Genomic DNA, 21,603 nt, shown 5'->3' with positions numbered 1-21,603 from the left:
CTGTTTGTTGTCGGTCTTCTCTATTACCTTGGCAGGGAAGGGGAGGAGCGAGATGGGGTGGAAGTTTTTCAGGTCGCTAGGATCAGCGGTAGGTTTCTTTAGTAGGGCGTTGACTTCGGCGTGTTTCCAGCTTTCGGGGAAGGTAGCAGAAGAAAATGAAGAGTTGATGACGGCCTGGAGGTGCAGGGCGATGATGTCGTCGGCTTTGTTGAAGATGAAGTGAGGGCAGGGGTCCGATGGGGCGCCGGAGTGGATAGAGTTCATGGTGGTTTTGGTTTCTTCAGTGTTGATGTGGGTCCAGGCGTTGAGGGTGATGGCCGGGGGTGTGGGTTCGGTGATGCTTGGTTGGGTCTGGTGTCCGAAGCTGTCGTGGAGGTCGCTGATCTTGCGATGGAAGAAGGTGGCGAGGGAGTTGCACAAGTCTTGTGAGGGCGTGACGGCGTTGGCGTTGGGGTTGGCGAACTCTTTGACGATGCTGAAAAGTTCTCTGCTATTGTGGCTGTTTTTGTCCAGTCTGTCGGTGAAAAAGTTCCTTTTGGCTGCGCAGATCAGGTGGTGGTGTTCGCGGGTTGCGTTTTTGAGGGCGGTCATGTTGTCGGCGGTGTGGTCCTTGAGCCATTCCTTCTCGAGGGCGCGACAAGTTTTCTTCGATTCTTTAAGGGTGTCAGAGAACCAGAGAGGTTTTTTGGTGATGGCCTGTTGATGCGTGTGTCTGAGGGGAGCAAGGTTGTCTGCGCAGTTGGAGATCCAGTTCGAGAGGCTGAGGGCTGCGTCGTTTGGGTCGGTGGTGAGGGTAGGTTGGTTGATGGCGAGTGCGGAGAGGAGTTGCTCTTCAGGGATTTTGTTCCACTGTCGACGAGGGATGGGTTGAGTGCGGAGGTGGCGGGTCTCGCGTCGGAATGTGAAATGGACACAGCTGTGGTCGGTCCAGTGTAGAGCGGAGGCGTGGCTGAAGGAGACGTGTTTGCTGGCGGAGAAGATAGGGTCAAGCATGTGTCCGGCGATGTGGGTGGCGGTGTTCACCAGTTGCTTGAGGCAGAGGTTGGCGAGGTTGTCGAGCAGGGCGGTGGTGTTGGGGTCGTTGTTTTGTTCCAGATGGAAGTTGAGGTCGCCTAGGAGGATGTAGTCCGGCGAGGCGAGGGCGTGCGGGGAGACGAAGTCGGCGATGGAGTCGCTGAAAGGGGCGCGCAGTCCGGGGGGACGGTAGACTAGGGATCCTCTGAGGGTGGTCCTGGGGTCGGTGCGAATCTGGAAATGCAGATGTTCAGCGGCGAGAGGGGTGTCTTCGGTGGAGGTGGTGACGCTGATGGAGTCTTTGAAGACGATGGCGATACCTCCTCCTACTTGGTTGGTGCGGTCTTTTCTGGAAATCTTGTAGCCTTCGGGGATGGCAGTGGCGATGTCTGGGGCCGAAGAGGCGTTCATCCAGGTCTCCGTGATGAAGGCGACGTCCGGTGTTGTGGAGTCCAGGAGGTCCCAGAGTTCCACAGCGTGCTTGTGGACAGATCGAGCGTTGACCAGGATGCACTTGAGGTGGTTGATGGCGCGTGGGCTGGTGGTCGTGGTAGTTGCGTGGTGGAAGATGCGTTTGCAGGAGTTGCAGGCGAAGGGTCCAAGGGTGCGTTTGGGGTGAGCTTGGAAGCAGGTGTTGGAGCGCCCTGGGTTGAGGGCGTGGAGGGTGGTGGGGTCGTAGCGGAGCAGCAGGGTTTGTGAGAGCTGGGGACCAGGGGTTGTGTCGCTGTGCGCGGGCCAGTCGCGGACGGGCGCAGACGGGCTTGCCTAGCTGTAGATTCTGGCCTCTAGCTAGCCGGCACCTAGGGAAACCTACAAAACCTGTGCATTTTTTAAAACTAGACATCTAGGGGAATCCAGAATGGGGTGACTTGTGGGACTTGTGTTACCCAGAATCCTTTGGAAACCTCAAAATTTGGCCAAAAAGACACGTTTTCTCAAATTTTGGTGACAGTTCTGGAATCTGAGAGGAGCCACAAATTACCTTCCACCCAGCGTTCCCCCAAGTCCCCCAATAAAAATGGTACCTCACTTGTGTGGGTAGGCCTAGTGCCCGTGACAAGAAAAGCCCCAAAACACAACGTGGACACATCACATTTTCCCAAAGAAAACAGCTGTTTTTTGCAAAGTGCCTAGCTGTGGATTTTGGCCTCTAGCTCAGCCAGGACCTAGGTTAACCTACCAAACCTGTGCATTTTTGAAAAGTAGACACCTAGGGGAATCCAAGATGGGGTGACTTGTGGGGCTTTCACCAGGTTCTGTTACCCAGAATCCTGTGCAAACCTCCAAATTTGGCACAAAAAAACACGTTTTCCTCACATTTCGATGACAGAAAGTTCTGGAATATGAGATGAGCCACAAATTTCCTCCCACCCAGCGTTCCCCCCCAAGTCTCCCAATACAAATGGTACCTCACTTGTGTGGGTGGCCCAGGTGCCTACAACAGAAAAAGGCAAAAAACCTGTAGATATTGAGAGGATAGCACAGTGAGTTGATAAGCACATATTTTTCTTTTACACATCTTTAGGCTGACTCTGCTTTGGGGACCCACACAAGTGAGGTATCATTTTACTTCAGCGACTGAGTGAAATGCTGGGTGGTAGGAACTTTGTAGGATAATCGCTCTGGCACAAAGACAAGTGAGAAAAATATGCTTTTTTAAGCAAATTTTGAGGTTTGCAGAGGAGAATGGGTAAGAAAATGTTGGGGATCCACGCAAGCCACACCTCCTTTGACTGTCCAGTTGAAAACAAATGTCCGGGTTTGGTAGGTTTCCCTAGGTGAAGGCCGCACCCGGGACCAAAAACATAGGTGCCCCCACCACCAAGCACAGGTAGTTTTGTCATAGATCATTTTGATGTGTTCACGTACTCCTGTGATGCTCCAAACACTAAAATTGTGAAAAGAAATGCACTTAGGTTATGTTGAAAAGACCCCTCACCCACCAACCAAGTTGGTGGCATGCTTCATCATCTGGGTCCCACCCAAGACACCTAGCGTGTCACGGGTGTGCTGCGACGCCTGATTTCAGCAGAGCAGGTTTTGCCATTTTAAACACAGACTGGTTGGATTTGGCACAAGGGTGGGTGATGGTTCAGTAGATCAAATTTTATTAACAAGAGATTTCACGAAAGTGAAATGCACTGTTAATAACTGAAAGGCCAAAAAAACGGAACCAGTGACTCACAGCTCGTGAGCTGTAAAGCCGTGTCAAGGCACCAACCCCTTTACAGTCCATTCACACACCTTTCATGCATGACATGCACTAGACCATTCCGCCGCCAGCTGCGGACCCAGCACATTACAGCACTCGCATCAACAGACGGCGCCATTCAAGGGCCCATAACTTTTATACGCCCACATGCCTGATATAGCAATCACACCAGCTGGCTCTGCCAGCCAAGCATTACCCCACGCACACTGCCAGCCAAGCTCCACCCCACACACACACACACTGCCAGCCAAGCGCCACCCCACACACACTGCCAGCCAAGCGCCACCCCACACACACTGCCAGCCAAGCGCCACCCCACCCCCACTGCCAGCCAAGCGCCACCCCCACCGCCAGCCAAGTGCCACCCCACACACACCGCCAGCCAAGTGCCACCCCACACACACCGCCAGCCAAGTGCCACCCCACACACACCGCCAGCCAAGTGCCACCCCACACACACCGCCAGCCAAGTGTCACCCCACACACCGCCAGCCAAGTGTCACCCCACGCACGCTGCCAGCCAAGCACCACTCCACACACACGCCAGCCAAGCGCCAGTCCATGCACACCGCCATCGCTTTTTTTGTTTTGTTGTTAAACAACAAGGAAACCACTATTTATTAATAAGTACAAATCTACAAACCCAAAAGCTCTTACTGAATACGTGACCGTAATGGCAACCGTGAAACTGAACATATGAAAATATAAAACAGCAGTTAACGCTCACGGTATTTCCCATTAATTCTTCTATGTGTGGTAGCTCCTGAAGCAACCACCCACACACAGCCCAGGCTTTGAAGGACAATCTGGGCAGTACATCCTAGTCTCCTTCCTGATACCTCTTCGAGCACAGACTCTACATCTCTTAGCAGGAAAGTATTTTTTGGCCAGGGAGGAATGTGCTCAGCAAAGTGACGCTCTTTCAATCTAGCCACATCTCCACCACTGCTTCCCTAGGAACTCTTGCCTGTTCCAGCACAACAAGGCTCACTATGATAGACTCCTGAAATTTCACAAATGTCAATCTTGACTCTGGAGAACTATTCTTGAACACAACAAAAGCATTAAAAGTTGCCAAGTGAAACAGGTGAACTGCTAATTTCTTATACCAGACATAAGCCTTACGAGCAGTAGTGTAAGGTTCCAACTTCTGATCTACTCTGTCAACACCACCCATGTGCTTATTGTAGTCTAAAATGCACACAGGTTTGCGCACTTCAGCAACTTAACCCCAAACAGCCACAGGTGAAGTACTCTCATCATGGATGGTAGTTAGCATGTAAACATCCCTCCTGTCTACAAATTTCAGAGCTACCAGCTCATCATTCCGTAAGGCACTGCACTGTCCCTTCTCAGGTTTGTTACAGACAAGCTCTCTTGGATAGCCTTTCCGATTAGAGCGGATTGTGCCACAAGCAACAGTGTTCACTCTGAACAAATCTTTAAATAACTGAACTCCAGTGTAGAAGTTATCTACATATAAATAGTGACCTTTGTTAAACGGTTGTCTACTAAGTTCCCACACAATTTTCTCACTAACTCCAAAAGTGGGCGGACAACCAGGGGGGTCAATACTGGAATCCCTACCAGTGTAGACCTGAAAATTATAAACATATCCTATACTACTTTCAGACAGCATATACAATTTAATTCCATACCGTGCCTTCTTGCTAGGAATGTACTGCATGAAAAAACAAACGATCCTTGAACAGGACTAAAGACTCGTCTACAGATATTTCTTTGCCTGGAACATAGATCTCTGAAAACCGATCTACAAAATGATCAAGGACAGGTCTAATTTTAAAAAGACAGTCCGAATCAGGCTGATCTCGTGGCAAGGCTAAAGCATTATCAACAAAATGCAACATCCGAAGAAGCTCATACTGGTTACGACTCATGATTGCAGGAAATATAGCAGTTGCCATCAAGGGACTAGTAGACCAATATGAAGACAGTGATGGCTTCCTTATCAGCCCCATCAAAAAAGTTAAACCCAAGAACTTTTTCAATTCTTCCAGATTTGTGGGAATCCACCGGATAGCTCTGAAGTGTGGCCTAAGTCTGGCAGTGTCGTCCCTCAAATACTGCTCCATACTGCTCTGCATACAAATTAGTCTGCTCAACAATCTCTTCCAAAAATAAATTGTCCATAAACAACTCAAAGAAGTTGACAGGCAAAAAGTTTTCTGTATTTACTCTACACACTGGGAAACCAGTAAAGGCAGGCAACTGTGGCTGCTCCATGTTTGGTGCATCCCAGGTGTCAGGCCTTCCAGTGGGAAGGCTTTCAGCCCCTGGCTGCTGCACCATTGGCACATCAGTGTCCTCCTCTAAAACAGGCACTTCATCAGCACTTCTACCCCCCCTGGGGGCAGATGGGCCTTAGAAAATAGGCTGATCTGCCCCCAAGAGGGGCAGAAATGGCATGGGATATTTTGCCCCCTTTGGGGGACAACCCTTGCCCAAGGGGCCACCCCCCACACACAAAGCACACACACATGATCCCTGGCGCTAAGTGGATTCTGCCCCCGTTGGTGGCAGATGGGCCTAAAAACAATAGGCTGATCTGCGCCCAAAGGGGGCCAGAACTGCCCAATAGTGCTTTTTGCCCTTTGGAGGTGACCCTTGCCCAAGGGGCTGCCCCCCCCCCCCCCCTACACAAAAAAAAAAACCACACAAAAACAATCCCTGGTTTCTAGTGGCTTCTGCGTTCTACATTGGCCTCCTAAGGGGAGCGACCCTTGCCCAAGGGGTCGCTCCCCCACACTATAAAAACACACAGAAACACACATACAAATCCCTGGTGTCTAGTGGACATTCCTGCTGCCCGATCGCGATGCAATGCTGAAAGAGACATCGAGGGAAAGGAAAATCCTTTCCTTTTCCCCGATTCCTCTTTTTTAGTAATCCCCACCGGCCCAGAGGAGAAAAACTCACCTCCTTTTTGTGGATGCACTGGAAGCAAATGACTTCCAGTGTGTCTGGCACCCTCTGATGTGAGCGAGCAATTGCGTGCCGACATCATTGGGGGGGGGTGGGGGGAATCTGGGTGGAAGGGGAAGCGATTCCCCTTCCAATCCTGACCTGAGGGTGTGGGGGCGGCCCTGGGGGGGACCGCTAGGGCATTCCCCGAGGGCTGGTCCCAGGACGTAATAGTTATGTCCATGGCACCTCAGCGCGGCAGCCACGGACGTAACCATTACGTCCTTGGCAGGGAAGGGGTTAAATGTCCCTGTAACCTTTGGTTTCCTCAGTGAATTTCTATGTTTTTGTTAACATAAAGTATGCGCAATGGAGATTGGCTCACAGCCAACCTCTCTGCATGCACCCAACTCCACATGGCGGGGTTTTGTGTATGGGTGGGTGCTTTTTTTTTTTTTTTTTTTTTTTTTTTTTTTTTTTTTTAGATCTTCTTTGGATCCATCGCAGATTTACACTACACTGGGGATCACGCTCAGCCCCGCAGTAGATCTGCAGATCCACAGGTTGACCAAAATAAATAAATAAGACCTCTCCATGTGTCCTATGGAGTCAGGATACTTGTATCCTGACCCCTTATGTGGTTTTCCCCTCTTTTCACCTTCCACCACCCAAGCAAGAAAGAAAATGGTGGCCGCAACGTTCCTGTCAGGTTGTGGCCAGCCAATCAGGGCCTAACTTTTCCCCAGGATCCAACGATCCCTGCGAGTGGATCTGCATCACTAGATATCTATATTTAATTTTCCTTTAAAGTATACTGCCCTTTTGATCATAACTTTATCACCATTTCAGTCAGCCTTTTTCAGCTTTGAGCTCACACACTTATGAATGTTAGCTTTGAATAGGCGACCACACAGAACACCAATTTCTTCCAATGCACAACACAGATTTCAGTGCTAGGCAGATGTTTATAAGGAGCCATGTTTACCCAGTTCTGAACAGTGTTATTTCCTAACTTTTTATTATTTGGTTCCTTAGACATCTGAAATTTTCGAAATATTAAAATGAATCAAACACTGATCAGTTCATGAGATTATTTTGGGAGACCTTACTTTACCACAGTCATAAGTGTGAAATATAAGTTCCAAAGTGTCTCACTACTTGGGTTAATCCCAGTACTCCCTGATTATATAGTAAAGTATTGTCAATTATTTGAAGACCAAGGGCCTGATTACAACTTTGGCAGAGGGTGTTAATTCGTCCCAAATGTGACGGATATCCTACCCACCAAATTACGAGTTCCATAGGATATAATGGACTCGTAATACGGCGGGTGGTATATCCGTCACATTTGGGACGGATTAACACCCTCCGCCAAAGTTGTAATCAGGCCCTAGATGGCCAGTAGATATTAAAATCTCCACCTACCAATAGGTGTTCCTATTTGCCATGGTATTGTGCTACAAGATCATGTGATCATGCAGAATAATCTTTAGATCGGTCATTGCATTACCTTCAACTTCTTTAGTGGACAGTCAGAATGCCTTTGCACCTTTGAATTGCTTGCATGTTTTATTAGATATACCTATAGCATTCACTCTCAGTGATGACTGGGAGGGCTATGCCCTTAAAATTTCCAAAGTTAATTGGCAACATCAGTAAAGGGCCTCAAAGTCCCTACTAGGTGGCATAGAATCAGTTTCTTAAAGGAACCCATGACATCAGACAGATATTGGATCATTACAACCTGAACCATGTGGTGTTTTCCACAGGTTGACTGTAGCCCCAGTTCTAGCGCTGATAATAGCAGAATAATTGAATGACATCATTGGATCGTGTGGATGTTTACTGTCTCATTGCTATCAAGATATCATTGATATCTGAATTTCTTTAAAGGAGGTACAGCATAATCATCACAGAGGTCTTCCCCTTGGCTCCACCATATGTGGAAGCCTAGTCTCCAGAAGAAGCCTAAGAAATGTATATTTTGCAACACTGTCCAAAGCCTATGTCTTACTAGTTAAAGAAATCCTGGCTTCTCATTTCCGGGGTTTTGCCTTTTGATTAATTATTTTAAAAGTGTGACAACCGTCAAACAAATAGCTCTCCTTTTCAACTTATTAGGTGTTTTCCTGTCACTTTTGTGAAAGAAAAGTTTAATTTGTTTATCTTTTAATTTTTACCTGCCCAGAATTAAAACCCTAGCAGGTGAATCTCTTGAAGCCTATTTGTCATACATAAGGCAGTATACCAATAAAAGGTTGTGTAATCCTGTGAGGAGGAACAAGTTGTTCAGATAACTGGTAGAAAAATTACATTTGGGGGTTTGCCCTAAATTATATTTTTATAAAGTGGAATAGAAGGTGGTTTATGTGAAGTAGGAGTATTTATTGTTGTTTAATGTTGATACATCAGCCCTAACATTCTATTACTATCACCTCCTCCGCTTTAACTGCTATCTTTTTAGTCTCATGACATCTTGAATTTGTTTGGCTCCTCTTCTCTTTCTGTAAAAAGCCTGTGTTCAACATCTTATGGCCTTCGTTGGTGTCAACGCAGCATTCAAAGAACATTAGGCTCTTGACCACATCAGACAGTCTCTTGTTTGGTGGGCTCGGAAGTCCAACCTACTGAAACCTTGCATGAGGATGAGTCAGGACTAATACAATTGTTGCATCAAAGCAAAATCTTCAGTTGTTTCTTAAACTTGAAAGGGTTTAAGAACTTTATAACAGTGTTAGACTGGCTTTTCAGAATTCTGCAGCAACCACTTCACAGACCCTGTGACCAGTGGTAGATTTCTGATTTTTAACTAACCTAAAGTAGGTGCATAGCTAATGAGCACAATACTCCGCTTGGATGGTAGTAGGTAAACATATCCGAGCTGAAACAAGGGCCCTGATGATAAGCAGCACAATGAGTGATTATGTACTTCGAAATATACACTTTATTACTGTGAGATAGTGCAAATCCTTTAGACTTTTAGTTTTTCTTAAAACACTGGTGGAGCGGGGGATTTCATGGTGGCTACCTAACTATTTTGCTCTGTGAATTTATCATTGGGACCTGGGGTTGAGTGGGGCAGGTTTTTGTCCCGTGATGTAATTCGAAATGCATTTCATCTACATTTGGGCTGCGTTTGTGAAGTTGGGCATAGCTCCACGGCATGTGTAGGAATCGTCATATGCCACAAACATCAACATGAAAAGCAGAGCTTAGCGGGTGGGCAGAAGCACGGTTATGGCTAGACAAGTCACAGGAGGTATGAATTTTCATGAAGCAACAGGTGACTGAATGGAATGCAATGCGTTTTGAGTTAAGCCACAACGTGCTCCATTATTGGGTGTATTGTGGTTGAGACCACTCGGAAAAAGGCAGGGAAGGTTGGAGTTTCTCTGGGATGCTGGTGGGGGCTGCTTGGTGGGTATCATAGGGCGGGATTGCTGGAGGTGGATCACATGGGGAGGGCGGTTGGTTCAGCCCATTGAGCGGAAGTGCCGAGCAAGGATGGTGAAATTCACTGAGGTCCTCTTCCACAGTTGCTAAGTGGGTAACATTCGTCCTTCTGTGACTTGGCTGTCTATGTGAACGTCCCATGCAAGAATGCAGTATCGCTGTTGTATTTACTGACCAGGCGAAATATGGATGGGCATTACATTGAGTCTGCCCTCATGTAAATTGTCATTAGTAATTGACATCACGAACTAATTTGTATGTCATCACTTTTACCACATTGTTCTTTACATAAAAAAAATATCAAGAAATGTATTTAAAAAGAGGTTTAAGGATTCTTCAGTCTCCCCCATTACTTTGCTTTTTGTGATTTGAGGTGGCTCCACGTAAGTTTTATTTTCAGATGCAAAGAAAAAGTCATGGTTTGTTAGTTTAGCGCTAGCAGAGCGCACAATGTTGTTTACCAGAGCGCCATTTAATTCAAAGTTAGTTTAATACGCGAGTTTAAAGCTCAATATGAGTTCTAATCTGCTTTCTTGGGACATGTCTGTTTTCTAGATTGTGAAATGCACTGCCAGCTGTTTTCTCCCGCTCCTTAACCGGTTGTTACCTTCCCCCCCAGGCATTCCGAAAGAAGAGGTTAAAGAAGTGTATATGGGCAATGTCCTGCAGGCAGGAGAGGGGCAGGCACCCACACGACAAGCCCTTCTAGGCGCAGGTATGTCTCACTAATTGTGTGTACTGTGTGGCTCAGCGCCTGCCTGGGCTGAAGATACAGTGCATGGTTTGCTGTTTGTCTTTCCTTTGTCTGCTGAAACCAGGTTAAAGGGCATTTCCACCGTCTCCTGACTTCACCACTTGACAGAGTGAATGCTCTGACTTCAGCAGGCAAAAAACATAACAAGCACTGGCCAAGCCAATAGGCCTGGCATTTGCATGGCAATTGTTTTTGTCCCCTTTATGTATTATTTTTACATAATATGTTGCTTTAATACAAAGAGGTGGTGGAGGGCTAGTTACAGAACTATTGGCTTTGCCGAATCTTTTATAGATGAGAAATATGTAAACAAATGTTAAATGGGGTTAAGGCAGTGTATAATGAGAACTAAAAACAAATCCATGAGGCAGATGGACCTGCTGCAGCAACAGCGAGTTACTGAGCGGGCGAGAGACCAGAAAGGTGCCCTGGCTGACTATACTTTTAGGCGAGACGCCCATGGTGGCTGTAGCATCATATTTGTGAAAAGTGACAATCCTGGGTCCAGATTAAGGCTGCCTACGTTCAGCAGGGCACGAGAAGAAAATGTATCCTTATTTCCCGCCTTGCAATGTCAGTACCCTTCTGAGAAGCAGATGTACGCTCTAAGTAACAATTGTCCAGTTCTTTTCCGATCTAACAGTATGTTCCCCATGAAGCAGAGCATCTGTGCTGTGCTGAGCTGCGCCTACTTCATTACAGGCAGATCCGCAACGTTAAGAGTACAGCAGACTATTTGGAAGTTCGAGTGCTTTCCTGCTACACGTGGCCATATTTAAATACCCTCTCTTACAGCTGCTGTGCTGAGATCTTAAACTGTCCCAGCTTTGTAAGAGATCTCTTCTGAGAAGTGCTATGACTCTCCCTATAAAATGGTTAGTGAAGTAAATTCTATTATATTGCACGGATAGCAATCACACTAAGTACTATGCTGATAAATGCAGGTGCTGTCACATTCACAATTATATCAACTCGCTGGGATGGATTTGGTTCTTTAAAACAAAAGCCAACATTGCAAAAACACAAATACTTTACATGCATACTGGCGAAACCATGTACAAGACCCCCAGACTATGCCCATTGGATGGAGCGTACAGGCAAGTGTTTGAATACTGTACATCAGTGGTTCCCAACTTGTGGTCCGCGGACCCCCAGGGGTCCGTGACACATTCCCAGGGGGTCCGCAGGCCTGGGCTGGGAGGAAGGCACTTCTCCAGCTGGGGCCTCTGACAAACACATGCTTGCGTGTTTTCATATTTATTACTTCCTTTGTTGAGCAGTTTTAAACAGACTGCAAAGCTCCTTGTACTGCTAAATTAAAAGCTTCAAGCTAACTCAAGTGATTAATGTATCTGCTGGAGAGAGATGGGAGTTTTGTGTAGTGGCAGTTTCGACTCAAAGGTAGCGCAGATGGTTAATATGCCTGCTGTAAAGAATGTGTATCATGCAAAGAACAGTATTTTATGTGCATGGCACAGTGGGTTATTGCTTTTGTCACAGAGATTCTTTTGTTACTATGCAGTTCATAATCATAATCCAGCACAGTGAGCTGTGAACTGCCATTAAAGAGCTGCATGCAAACTGTATGGAACAAATAAGAAAGTTGTTTTTTTCCCTAGTCTTTCGTTTTCCTTATGCTGCTAAAAAAGGTTTGCTTGTATAGAAGTACATTCTTATTGCTAACGCAGTGCTTAATTTGTGCTTGTTGTTTCCAGTGCTGAGCACCAGCACTTATTTTTGAGGGCCGGGGCTTATTCTTCTGCCTCAAGCATTTGCTGCGAGCCATAGACACATATGGGAAAGACGGAGGAAGGGAAAAACGAAAAAGTGTCACAAAGGAAGAAAGCTGCTAGAGTGAGATGAAGTGGCAGGGAGTGGCTTTAAATGGATTGAACAGCCAGAGATGGCTTCAGGATTATGCTGCCTCAGTATTCCGTGTACCCACATTTAATTGCAGCAGCCACGAGTTTAAGAGGGGGGCTTTGGGCACCGGCACGTTTTTATTTACAAATGAAGCACTGTGCTAACGTCATGTGAATCCTACACCTTGCAGTCCCCTGTAAAGTGCCCTGACACCCTACAGTGGTATGAGAGGTGCTATAAAACAAATGAAGTACATGTGACAGAGAGGCTAGGGAGAGATGAGAGGGCCCCTATGGTTTACTTCCTTTCCCCTTCACTTATTTATGTGAAAACTCTTTCTCAGATCTTGTATACCTAAAAAATAAAAACTGAAATCGCTCCGGAAATGTAGAATCTGACCTGAGGATTCACCTTTCCTAAATAAAACCAAACACTGAAAAGGTAGTTGACGAGATGCAGCGCCAACCTTCCTAATAAAATGTTTTGATTTTTGCATATTTTTTCAATATAAAAGAATTTTATCTTTAGTAATTTGAGTATTTGTTTGGTGTGTACTTGTTATATGTTTTGCGAATTACTGTTTTAATGTTTGAAAATTAAATCGTACAAATTGCTGGGGGTCCCCGGCTCCCAGTAATGATTCATTGGGGGTCCTCAGGAGTCGAAAGGTTGGGAACCACTGCTTTAAGGAATACATAGGGAATAGGGATTACCTATCTGCATTTACTTTTCTGATGTACCATGCATTTCCAAAATGTGATTTGGCCATTTTGGAGATGCAATTACCACTGACTTGAAGTCATTGGTAACCAGGTGCAATTTTAAAAAAGCTCCCCAAACTTTTTGATTTTTTGGCAAGATCGCTAGAAGGAAGTGGGTTAGTAGATCTCTCGTTTTTTTTTTTTAAAAGAAAGAATGGTCCAGGAATTAGAAATTAGTTTACCAGTATTTATTAAGATAGCTTAACTGCAAAAGAGAACAAGGTATAAGTCACTTAAAGAGAGGGACAACCGAAAAAAACAAATTGATTATCTCTAGAACTGAGATGAGGTATTGGAACTCACGTGGCTTTACGGAGCTTGGCCATTTTATTTTGAGAGGCAAACATGTTACCTGGCAAGAACTTCTTGCGCATTGCGGGGATCAGTGCACTAGCTTGCTTCTTTTCAGCAGATTATTCACTTTTTAAATCAACAAATGTCAGGAACGAAATTAAGATGCCCACCCAGCCATGTATACGCTAGTAAGATCCAAGCTCCAGGTAGTTGGGAATTGTTATAGGTTGCTATGTACTCATGCGGTCCAGGAATAAGTGACTAGTTTTCTCGAAAAAATGTGGCTGCAAACGCAACGTCATCTTTCTGAAAGTGATTGGCAGATTATCTCGCTCGGAGTTTGAGTTCAAGTCTTTAAGAGTGGCAAATTTTAAGAGAATGTCTTTTTTGTCTCGATGGATGGCACATTATACCCCCACAGCCCTTCATAGAATGTATCCGTCAGCTTCTGATCATTGTTTTCACTGCCATCAGGCAGGCACTGGGGATTGGGCAAATGACTGACTCGGACAAAGAGAAGACGTGTGTATGGCTCACTAGGAGTATCCATGTACATTTTATGGTGTTGGAAGGCCAGCGCAGTCGCTCACTTTTTAATATCTCCTGTCAATACTCAGGCTTTTGGAGTGGCTGCAAGTGAAACAAAAAAATAAAACAAGCATTGGCAAAGCCAAGAGGTCTGATGTTGGCCAACAGCTTTTTGGCTTTGGTAACTGTTGCTTGTTTTCTGTGATGGTTTTGTCAAAACCTTTTTGTTGGATCAGGTAGTGGGCTCTCATCAAAAGCACACATTACTATAGTAGTCCGTGGCACCAAAGAGAACTGTTTCTTTGAGCCGATGTACTTCTTGTGAAAGTGCAGTGTGCTGTAACTCACAGTGAGGTCCGCCAATATCTCAAGGAGACTGACTGATTGGCCCAAGAAAATGTGAATGCCACAGCAACAGACTATTGGATGAAGTCAGGCTGAAAAGCCCTATAACTAACTGTTACACACATTATTTTGGTAAAATCAAAAGGTCTTGTATAACACCAGACTTTAAAAAAAAAAAAGCCAAGTGAATTGCTGTTGGCTTCCAGCCTCATTGCTAATTCTTTTTTGTAATGTTTTTGTAAATTCCTTTTACAAATAAATAAGAAGCATTGAAAAGATAGGTAAAAAGGGTGGCCCGCAAAAGCAAATGACAGAGATGGATGGATGGATGGATAGATAGATACGAACAGCCAGATAGGCTGATAGATAGACAGAAGGGTAGCTAGACAGAAAGGATGATCGATAGGTAGATAGGGCAACAGACAGAGAGGTAGAGAGGTCCAAAGAGGTAGCTAGAGCCACAGAAGTACAGGTAATTCGACAGAATGGTAATTAGGTAGACAGATGGCGTTGCATAGATAGATAGATACAGACAGCCAAGTAGATAGACCCGTAGATAGACAGTCTGATAGATAGACAGGCGGACAGACAGGAAAATAGGGTTAGATAGATATATAGATAGATAGATCAGGAAGTTGAATAAACGTCACAGCTAAAATTAGTTATATTAAAGTTACATCTCCATATAAGTACTGCCTACAAGGCTACCGAAAGCTAACTAGAAGGCCATGCAAGCATGACGTACATAGTAAATTAGTTTACAAATATAACTCTAGTCATCAGTTAAAATACATATCCACATGATATACAGGAGTACAGTTAGAAATGCACTTAATTGGCTGCATACTTGCAGCTTCGTGAAGAACAGTTTGAAATGGACACAGTTTGGTATGTTGTGAAATAACAGCATTTAGATGAAAATGCCACTCCAAAGGGAATTTACAACACCATCAGCAGGAGATTAGAACTGATAACGCTGGAATGTTCCCTGTGATCAACATGGAGAGCTGGTAGAAAGCCTCCTGCTAGCTCATTAGACTCAGACTCTAAACATTAAGGCAACACCAAAGCAATAAAGTAAAAATAAAAACCGTGTGTGTAGAAGTGCTCCTTGTGAAAGAGCAAAATGCAGTCCCTCAAAGTTATCCAGTGACTGTAGTGGACTGACCCTTGCCCCTGTATTCTGTAATGGTTGGAAGCAGAATGTGAATGACACACCAGTGGATGAAGACATCTGACTGAAAGTACTGTTGAATAAGTATATTGTACATATATATATATATATGTTCGATGGCATGTGTAGCTGCAGATACACATGCTGTGCACAGTCCGCCGTCTGGTGTTGGGCTCGGAGTGTTACAAGTTGTTTTTCTTCGAAGAAGTCTTTTCGAGTCACAAGACCGAGGGACTCCTCCCCTTTCGGTTCCATTGCGCATCGGCGTCGACTCCATCTTAGATTGTTTTTTTTCCGCCATCGGGTTCGGACGTGTTCCTTTTCGCTCCGTGTTTCGGGTCGGAAAGTTAGTTAGAATCTCGAAAAAAATCATCGGTATTGTTTCGTTCGGTATCGGGTTAGTTAGCACAAATCAACACCGAATCTTGAAGAGCTCCGGTGGCCCTTCGGGGTATTTCGATCCCCCGTCGGGGCCTGGTCGGCCCGACCGCGTGCGACTTTAAGACTGATGGAACGGACCCCGTTCCGCTTCTGTCCTACATGCCATAGCAAATATCCGTATACGGATCAGCATCTGGTCTGTAACTTGTGCCTGTCCCCGGAGCACAAGGAGGATACGTGTGAAGCCTGTCGAGCGTTTCGGTCGAGGAAGACGCTCAGAGCCAGAAGATTACAAATGGCGTCCACGCCGACAGGACAACATCGGTTCGAGGACGAAGAGGAAGCGTTCTCCATCCCCGAGTCGGATTCGGGGGAATCCAACGCCGAAGACATAACAACCGTGAGTAAAGCGTCGAAAATTAGGACTCACGAAAAGTCCACAAAAGCCCAGGGGACGCCACTGCCAACAGGCCATGGCTTAACCCAAAAACTAGGTGACCGAGCCAAGGCACCGAAAAAGGGCATGCTGGTGTCAAAGTCATCCGACTCCGGTCGTGATACCGCCACACAGCAACCTCGGCTCCGAGACACCGGCTCCGAGACAATTCGGCGCAGAGACAGCGGTACCGAAGATGTTCGGCACCGAGATACCACGCCGAAATCCAAGAAATCTTCTTCGGAGCCTAAAAAGCCTACCGAAACGGTTTCGGTACCGAAAAAAGCCTCGGAACCGAAAAGAACTTCCTATACAGAGGAACAGGGACTAAACACCCAATTGCATAGATTTGGTGAAGAGCTTCAAACTGTAGAAACTGACTACACTCAAAGGAGGCTTCACATCCAGGAAGACACAGGGAAGATAACCACTCTTCCCCCAATCAAAATGAAAAGGAAACTTGTTTTCCAACAAGGGGACAAGCAACCACAAGCAAAGGTGGTAAAGAAAGTAATACCACCACCTTCTCCACCACAATCAACACATGCATCACCGGCGCAAACTCCACCACTAACGCACTCACCAGCTCATACCACAATGAGCCAGGATGATCCCGATGCATGGGACCTCTACGACGCCCCAGTGTCTGACAATAGTCCAGACTCATATCCAACTAAACCGTCACCACCTGAGGACAGTACATCATATGCACAGGTGGTCGCAAGGGCAGCCGAATTCCACAATGTCTCACTACATTCGGAACCTATTGAGGATGACTTTCTCTTTAACACCCTGTCCTCCACCCATAGCCAGTATCAAAGCCTTCCCATGCTCCCAGGAATGCTGAGGCACTCAAAACAAATATTTCAGGAGCCAGTTAAAGGCAGAGCCATAACTCCAAGGGTGGAGAAAAAATATAAGGCACCTCCCACAGACCCAATATTTATTACAACACAACTAACACCGGACTCAGTAGTTGTGGGGGCGGCTCGTAAAAGAGCCAACTCTCATACATCAGGCGACGCACCACCTCCAGACAAGGAGAGCCGCAAATTTGATGCAGCGGGAAAGAGTTGCAGCACAAGCAGCAAATCAGTGGCGTATCGCCAACTCGCAAGCACTCTTGGCAAGATACGACAGGGCTCATTGTGATGAAATGCAACATCTCATCGAACACCTTCCCAAGGAGTTCCAAACAAGAGCGCAACAAGTGGTGGAAGAGGGACAAAGTATCTCGAACAATCAGATACGGTCTTCCATAGAGGCAGCCGATACAGCTGCAAGGACAATAAACACTGCAGTCACAATACGGAGACACGCTTGGCTGCGCACTTCTGGGTTCAAACCCGAAATCCAACAGGCTGTGCTCAATATGCCGTTTAATGAACAGCAATTGTTTGGGCCGGAGGTAGACACTGCCATTGAAAAACTAAAAAAGGACACCGATACAGCCAAAGCCATGGGCGCACTCTACTCCCCGCAGAGCAGAGGCACATTTCGGAAGACACCTTTTCGGGGAGGGTTTCGGGGTCAACCCACAGAAACCAACACTTCACAGACAAGACCACCTACCTACCAGGGTCAATATCAAAGGGGAGGTTTTCGGGGACAATATAGAGGAGGCCAATTCCCAAGAAGTCGGGGAAAATTTCAAGGTCCCAAAACCCCTCAAAATAAACAGTGACTCACAAGTCACACAACCCCATCACAGAACACCAGTGGGGGGAAGACTAAGCCAATTCTACGAATCTTGGGAAGAAATAACAACAGACACTTGGGTCTTAGCAATTATCCAACATGGCTATTGCATAGAATTTCACAAATTCCCTCCAAACGTCCCACCGAAAACACACAATATGTCAAAACAGCATATAGATCTTCTAGGACTAGAAGTTCAAGCATTACTACAAAAAGACGCAATAGAATTAGTACCAAGCCTACAGAAAAACACAGGAGTTTACTCACTGTATTTTCTAATACCAAAGAAGGACAAAACTCTGAGGCCAATACTAGATCTCAGAACACTAAATACCTACATCAAATCAGACCACTTTCACATGGTCACATTACAAGACGTAATCCCACTGCTCAAACAGCAAGACTACATGACAACATTAGACCTAAAGGATGCGTATTTCCACATACCGATACATCCTTCCCACAGGAAATACCTAAGGTTCGTATTCAAAGGAATACATTACCAATTCAAAGTGTTGCCATTCGGAATAACAACTGCGCCAAGAGTCTTTACAAAATGCCTGGCAGTAGTAGCTGCACATATCAGAAGGCAGCAGATACACGTGTTCCCTTACTTAGACGACTGGTTAATCAAGACCAACACGCTAACAAGGTGTTCACGTCAAACAAAGTATGTCATACAGACCCTTCACAAGCTGGGTTTCTCCATCAACTATGCAAAGTCACACCTTTTGCCGTGTCAAACACAGCAGTACTTAGGAGCGACAATCAACACAACAGAAGGGATAGCCACTCCAAGTCCACAAAGGGTTCAAACATTTCACAAGGTGATACAGGCCATGTATCCAACACAAAAGATACAAGCAAAAATGGTATTAAAACTCCTAGGCATGATGTCTTCATGCATAGCCATTGTCCCAAACGCAAGATTGCACATGCGGCCCTTACAACAATGCCTAGCATCACAATGGTCACAGGCACAGGGTCAACTTCTAGATCTAGTGTTGATAGACCGCCAAACATACATCTCGCTTCTATGGTGAAACAGTACAAATTTAAACAAAGGGCGGCCTTTCCAAGACCCAGTGCCACAATACGTCATAACAACGGATGCTTCCATGACAGGGTGGGGAGCACACCTCAATCAACACAGCATCCAAGGACAATGGGACATACATCAAAGGAAGTTTCACATAAATCACTTAGAACTGTTAGCAGTATTTCTAGCGTTGAAAGCATTTCAACCCATGATAACCCACAAATACATTCTTGTCAAAACAGACAACATGACAACAATGTATTATTTAAACAAACAGGGGGGGACACACTCGACACAGTTGTGTCTCCTAACACAAAAAATATGGCATTGGGCAATCCACAACCACATTCGCCGAATAGCACAATTTATTCCAGGGATCCAGAACCAGCTAGCAGACAATCTCTCTCGGGATCACCAACAAGTCCACGAATGGGAAATTCACCCCCAAATACTGAACACTTACTTTCAAATTTGGGGAACACCTCAAATAGATCTATTTGCAACAAAAGAAAACGCAAAATGCCAAAACTTCGCATCCAGGATTCCACACCATCAATCCCAAGGTAATGCTCTATGGATAAATTGATCAGGGATATTTGCGTATGCTTTTCCCCCTCTCCCTCTCCTTCCATATCTAGTAAACAGATTGAGTCAAAACAAACTCAAACTCATACTAATAGCACCAACATGGGCAAGACAACCTTGGTATACAACACTACTAGACCTGTCAGTAGTACCTCATGTCAAGCTACCCAACAGACCAGATCTGTTAACACAACACAAACAACAGATCAGGCATCCAAACCCAGCATCGCTGAATCTAGCAATTTGGCTCCTGAAATCCTAGAATTTGGACACTTAGACCTCACACAAGAGTGTATGGAGGTCATAAAACAAGCTAGAAAACCTTCCACTAGACACTGCTATGCAAATAAATGGAAAAGATTTGTTTGTTACTGCCATGATAATCAAATTCAACCATTGCACACATCTCCAAAAGATGTAGTAGAATATTTACTACATTTGCAAAAATCAAATCTAGCTTTCTCTTCCATAAAGATACATCTCACCGCAATATCTGCTTACCTGCAGACTACTCATTCAACTTCCCTATTTAGAATACCTGTCATTAAAGCGTTTATGGAAGGCCTAAAGAGAATTATACCACCAAGGACACCACCTGTTCCTTCATGGAACCTCAACATTGTCTTACAAAGGCTCATGGGTCCACCTTTCGAACCCATGCATTCTTGTGAAATGCAATACTTAACGTGGAAAGTTGCATTTCTCATTGCCATCACATCTCTAAGAAGAGTGAGTGAGATTCAGGCATTTACCATACAAGAACCATTTATTCAAATACACAAGAATAAGGTAGTTCTAAGAACAAATCCAAAATTCTTACCAAAGGTTATCTCACCGTTCCACTTGAATCAAACAGTAGAATTACCAGTGTTCTTCCCACAGCCAGATTCGGTAGCTGAAAGAGCACTACATACATTAGACATCAAGAGAGCACTAATGTACTACATTGACAGAACAAAACAAATTAGGAAGACAAAACAACTATTTATTGCCTTTCAAAAACCTCATACAGGAAATCCAATTTCAAAACAAGGCATTGCTAGGTGGATAGTTAAGTGTATTCAAACCTGCTATCTTAAAGCAAAAAGAGAGCTGCCTATTACACCAAAGGCACACTCAACCAGAAAGAAAGGAGCTACCATGGCCTTTCTAGGGAATATTCCAATGAACGAAATATGTAAGGCAGCAACCTGGTCTACGCCTCATACATTTACCAAGCACTACTGTGTAGATGTGTTAACTGCACAACAAGCCACAGTAGGTCAGGCTGTACTAAGAACATTATTTCAAACTACTTCAACTCCTACAGGCTGAACCACCACTTTTGGGGAGATAACTGCTTACTAGTCTATGCACAGCATGTGTATCTGCAGCTACACATGCCATCGAACGGAAAATGTCACTTACCCAGTGTACATCTGTTCGTGGCATGAGTCGCTGCAGATTCACATGCGCCCACCCGGCTCAACGGGAGCCTGTAGCCGTTTAGAAGTAGATCTTAAACAATTGTACATTTGTAAATATATTACTTTAAACCTTTATTATGTACATAAGTATTCATTCCATTGCATGGGCGCACTATTACTAATATACACAACTCCTACCTCACCCTCTGCGGGGAAAACAATCTAAGATGGAGTCGACGCCCATGCGCAATGGAACTGAAAGGGGAGGAGTCCCTCGGTCTCGTGACTCGAAAAGACTTCTTTGAAGAAAAACAACTTGTAACACTCCGAGCCCAACACCAGACGGCGGACTGTGCACAGCATGTGAATCTGCAGCGACTCATGCCACGAACAGATGTACACTGGGTAAGTGACATTTTCCATATATATATGAAAACAAACTGGTCCTGCTTCTGGCGCGCTCTTTCATGTTGGTGCAGGTGTGAGGAATGGACCATTTCCTCTCATGAATCCAAAAACAAACAGTTGCAAGCAACTTCACCACCGCACTCCAGGAGGAAATTATTTCTTTTTATTGCAGTCAGGATTAAATCACCATCCTTCACCACTGACGCGTTTCGACCTACTGGTCTTGATCACAGTAAACAGTGATCAAGACCAGTAGGTCGAAACGCGTCAGTGGTGAAGGATGGTGATTTAATCCTGACTGCAATAAAAATAAATAATTTCCTCCTGGAG

At 45.3% G+C, this 21,603-nt stretch overlaps 1 protein-coding gene across 1 annotated transcript in view; it reads left to right on the top strand.

Annotated features, from left to right (window-relative positions):
- Positions 1-21,603, top strand: part of ACAT1 (acetyl-CoA acetyltransferase 1) — a 134,079-nt gene that overhangs the window by 56,068 nt on the left and 56,408 nt on the right. The window contains exon 4 of the mRNA XM_069202324.1: positions 10,221-10,316. Within this exon, the coding sequence (XP_069058425.1) occupies positions 10,221-10,316 (96 nt within the window). The remainder of the gene's footprint in view (positions 1-10,220; positions 10,317-21,603) is intronic.

Source organism: Pleurodeles waltl, chromosome 8 (genome assembly GCF_031143425.1).
Source record: "Pleurodeles waltl isolate 20211129_DDA chromosome 8, aPleWal1.hap1.20221129, whole genome shotgun sequence".
Classification (NCBI taxonomy): Eukaryota; Metazoa; Chordata; class Amphibia; order Caudata; family Salamandridae; genus Pleurodeles; species Pleurodeles waltl.
This window is presented reverse-complemented; position numbering and strand designations above follow the sequence as displayed.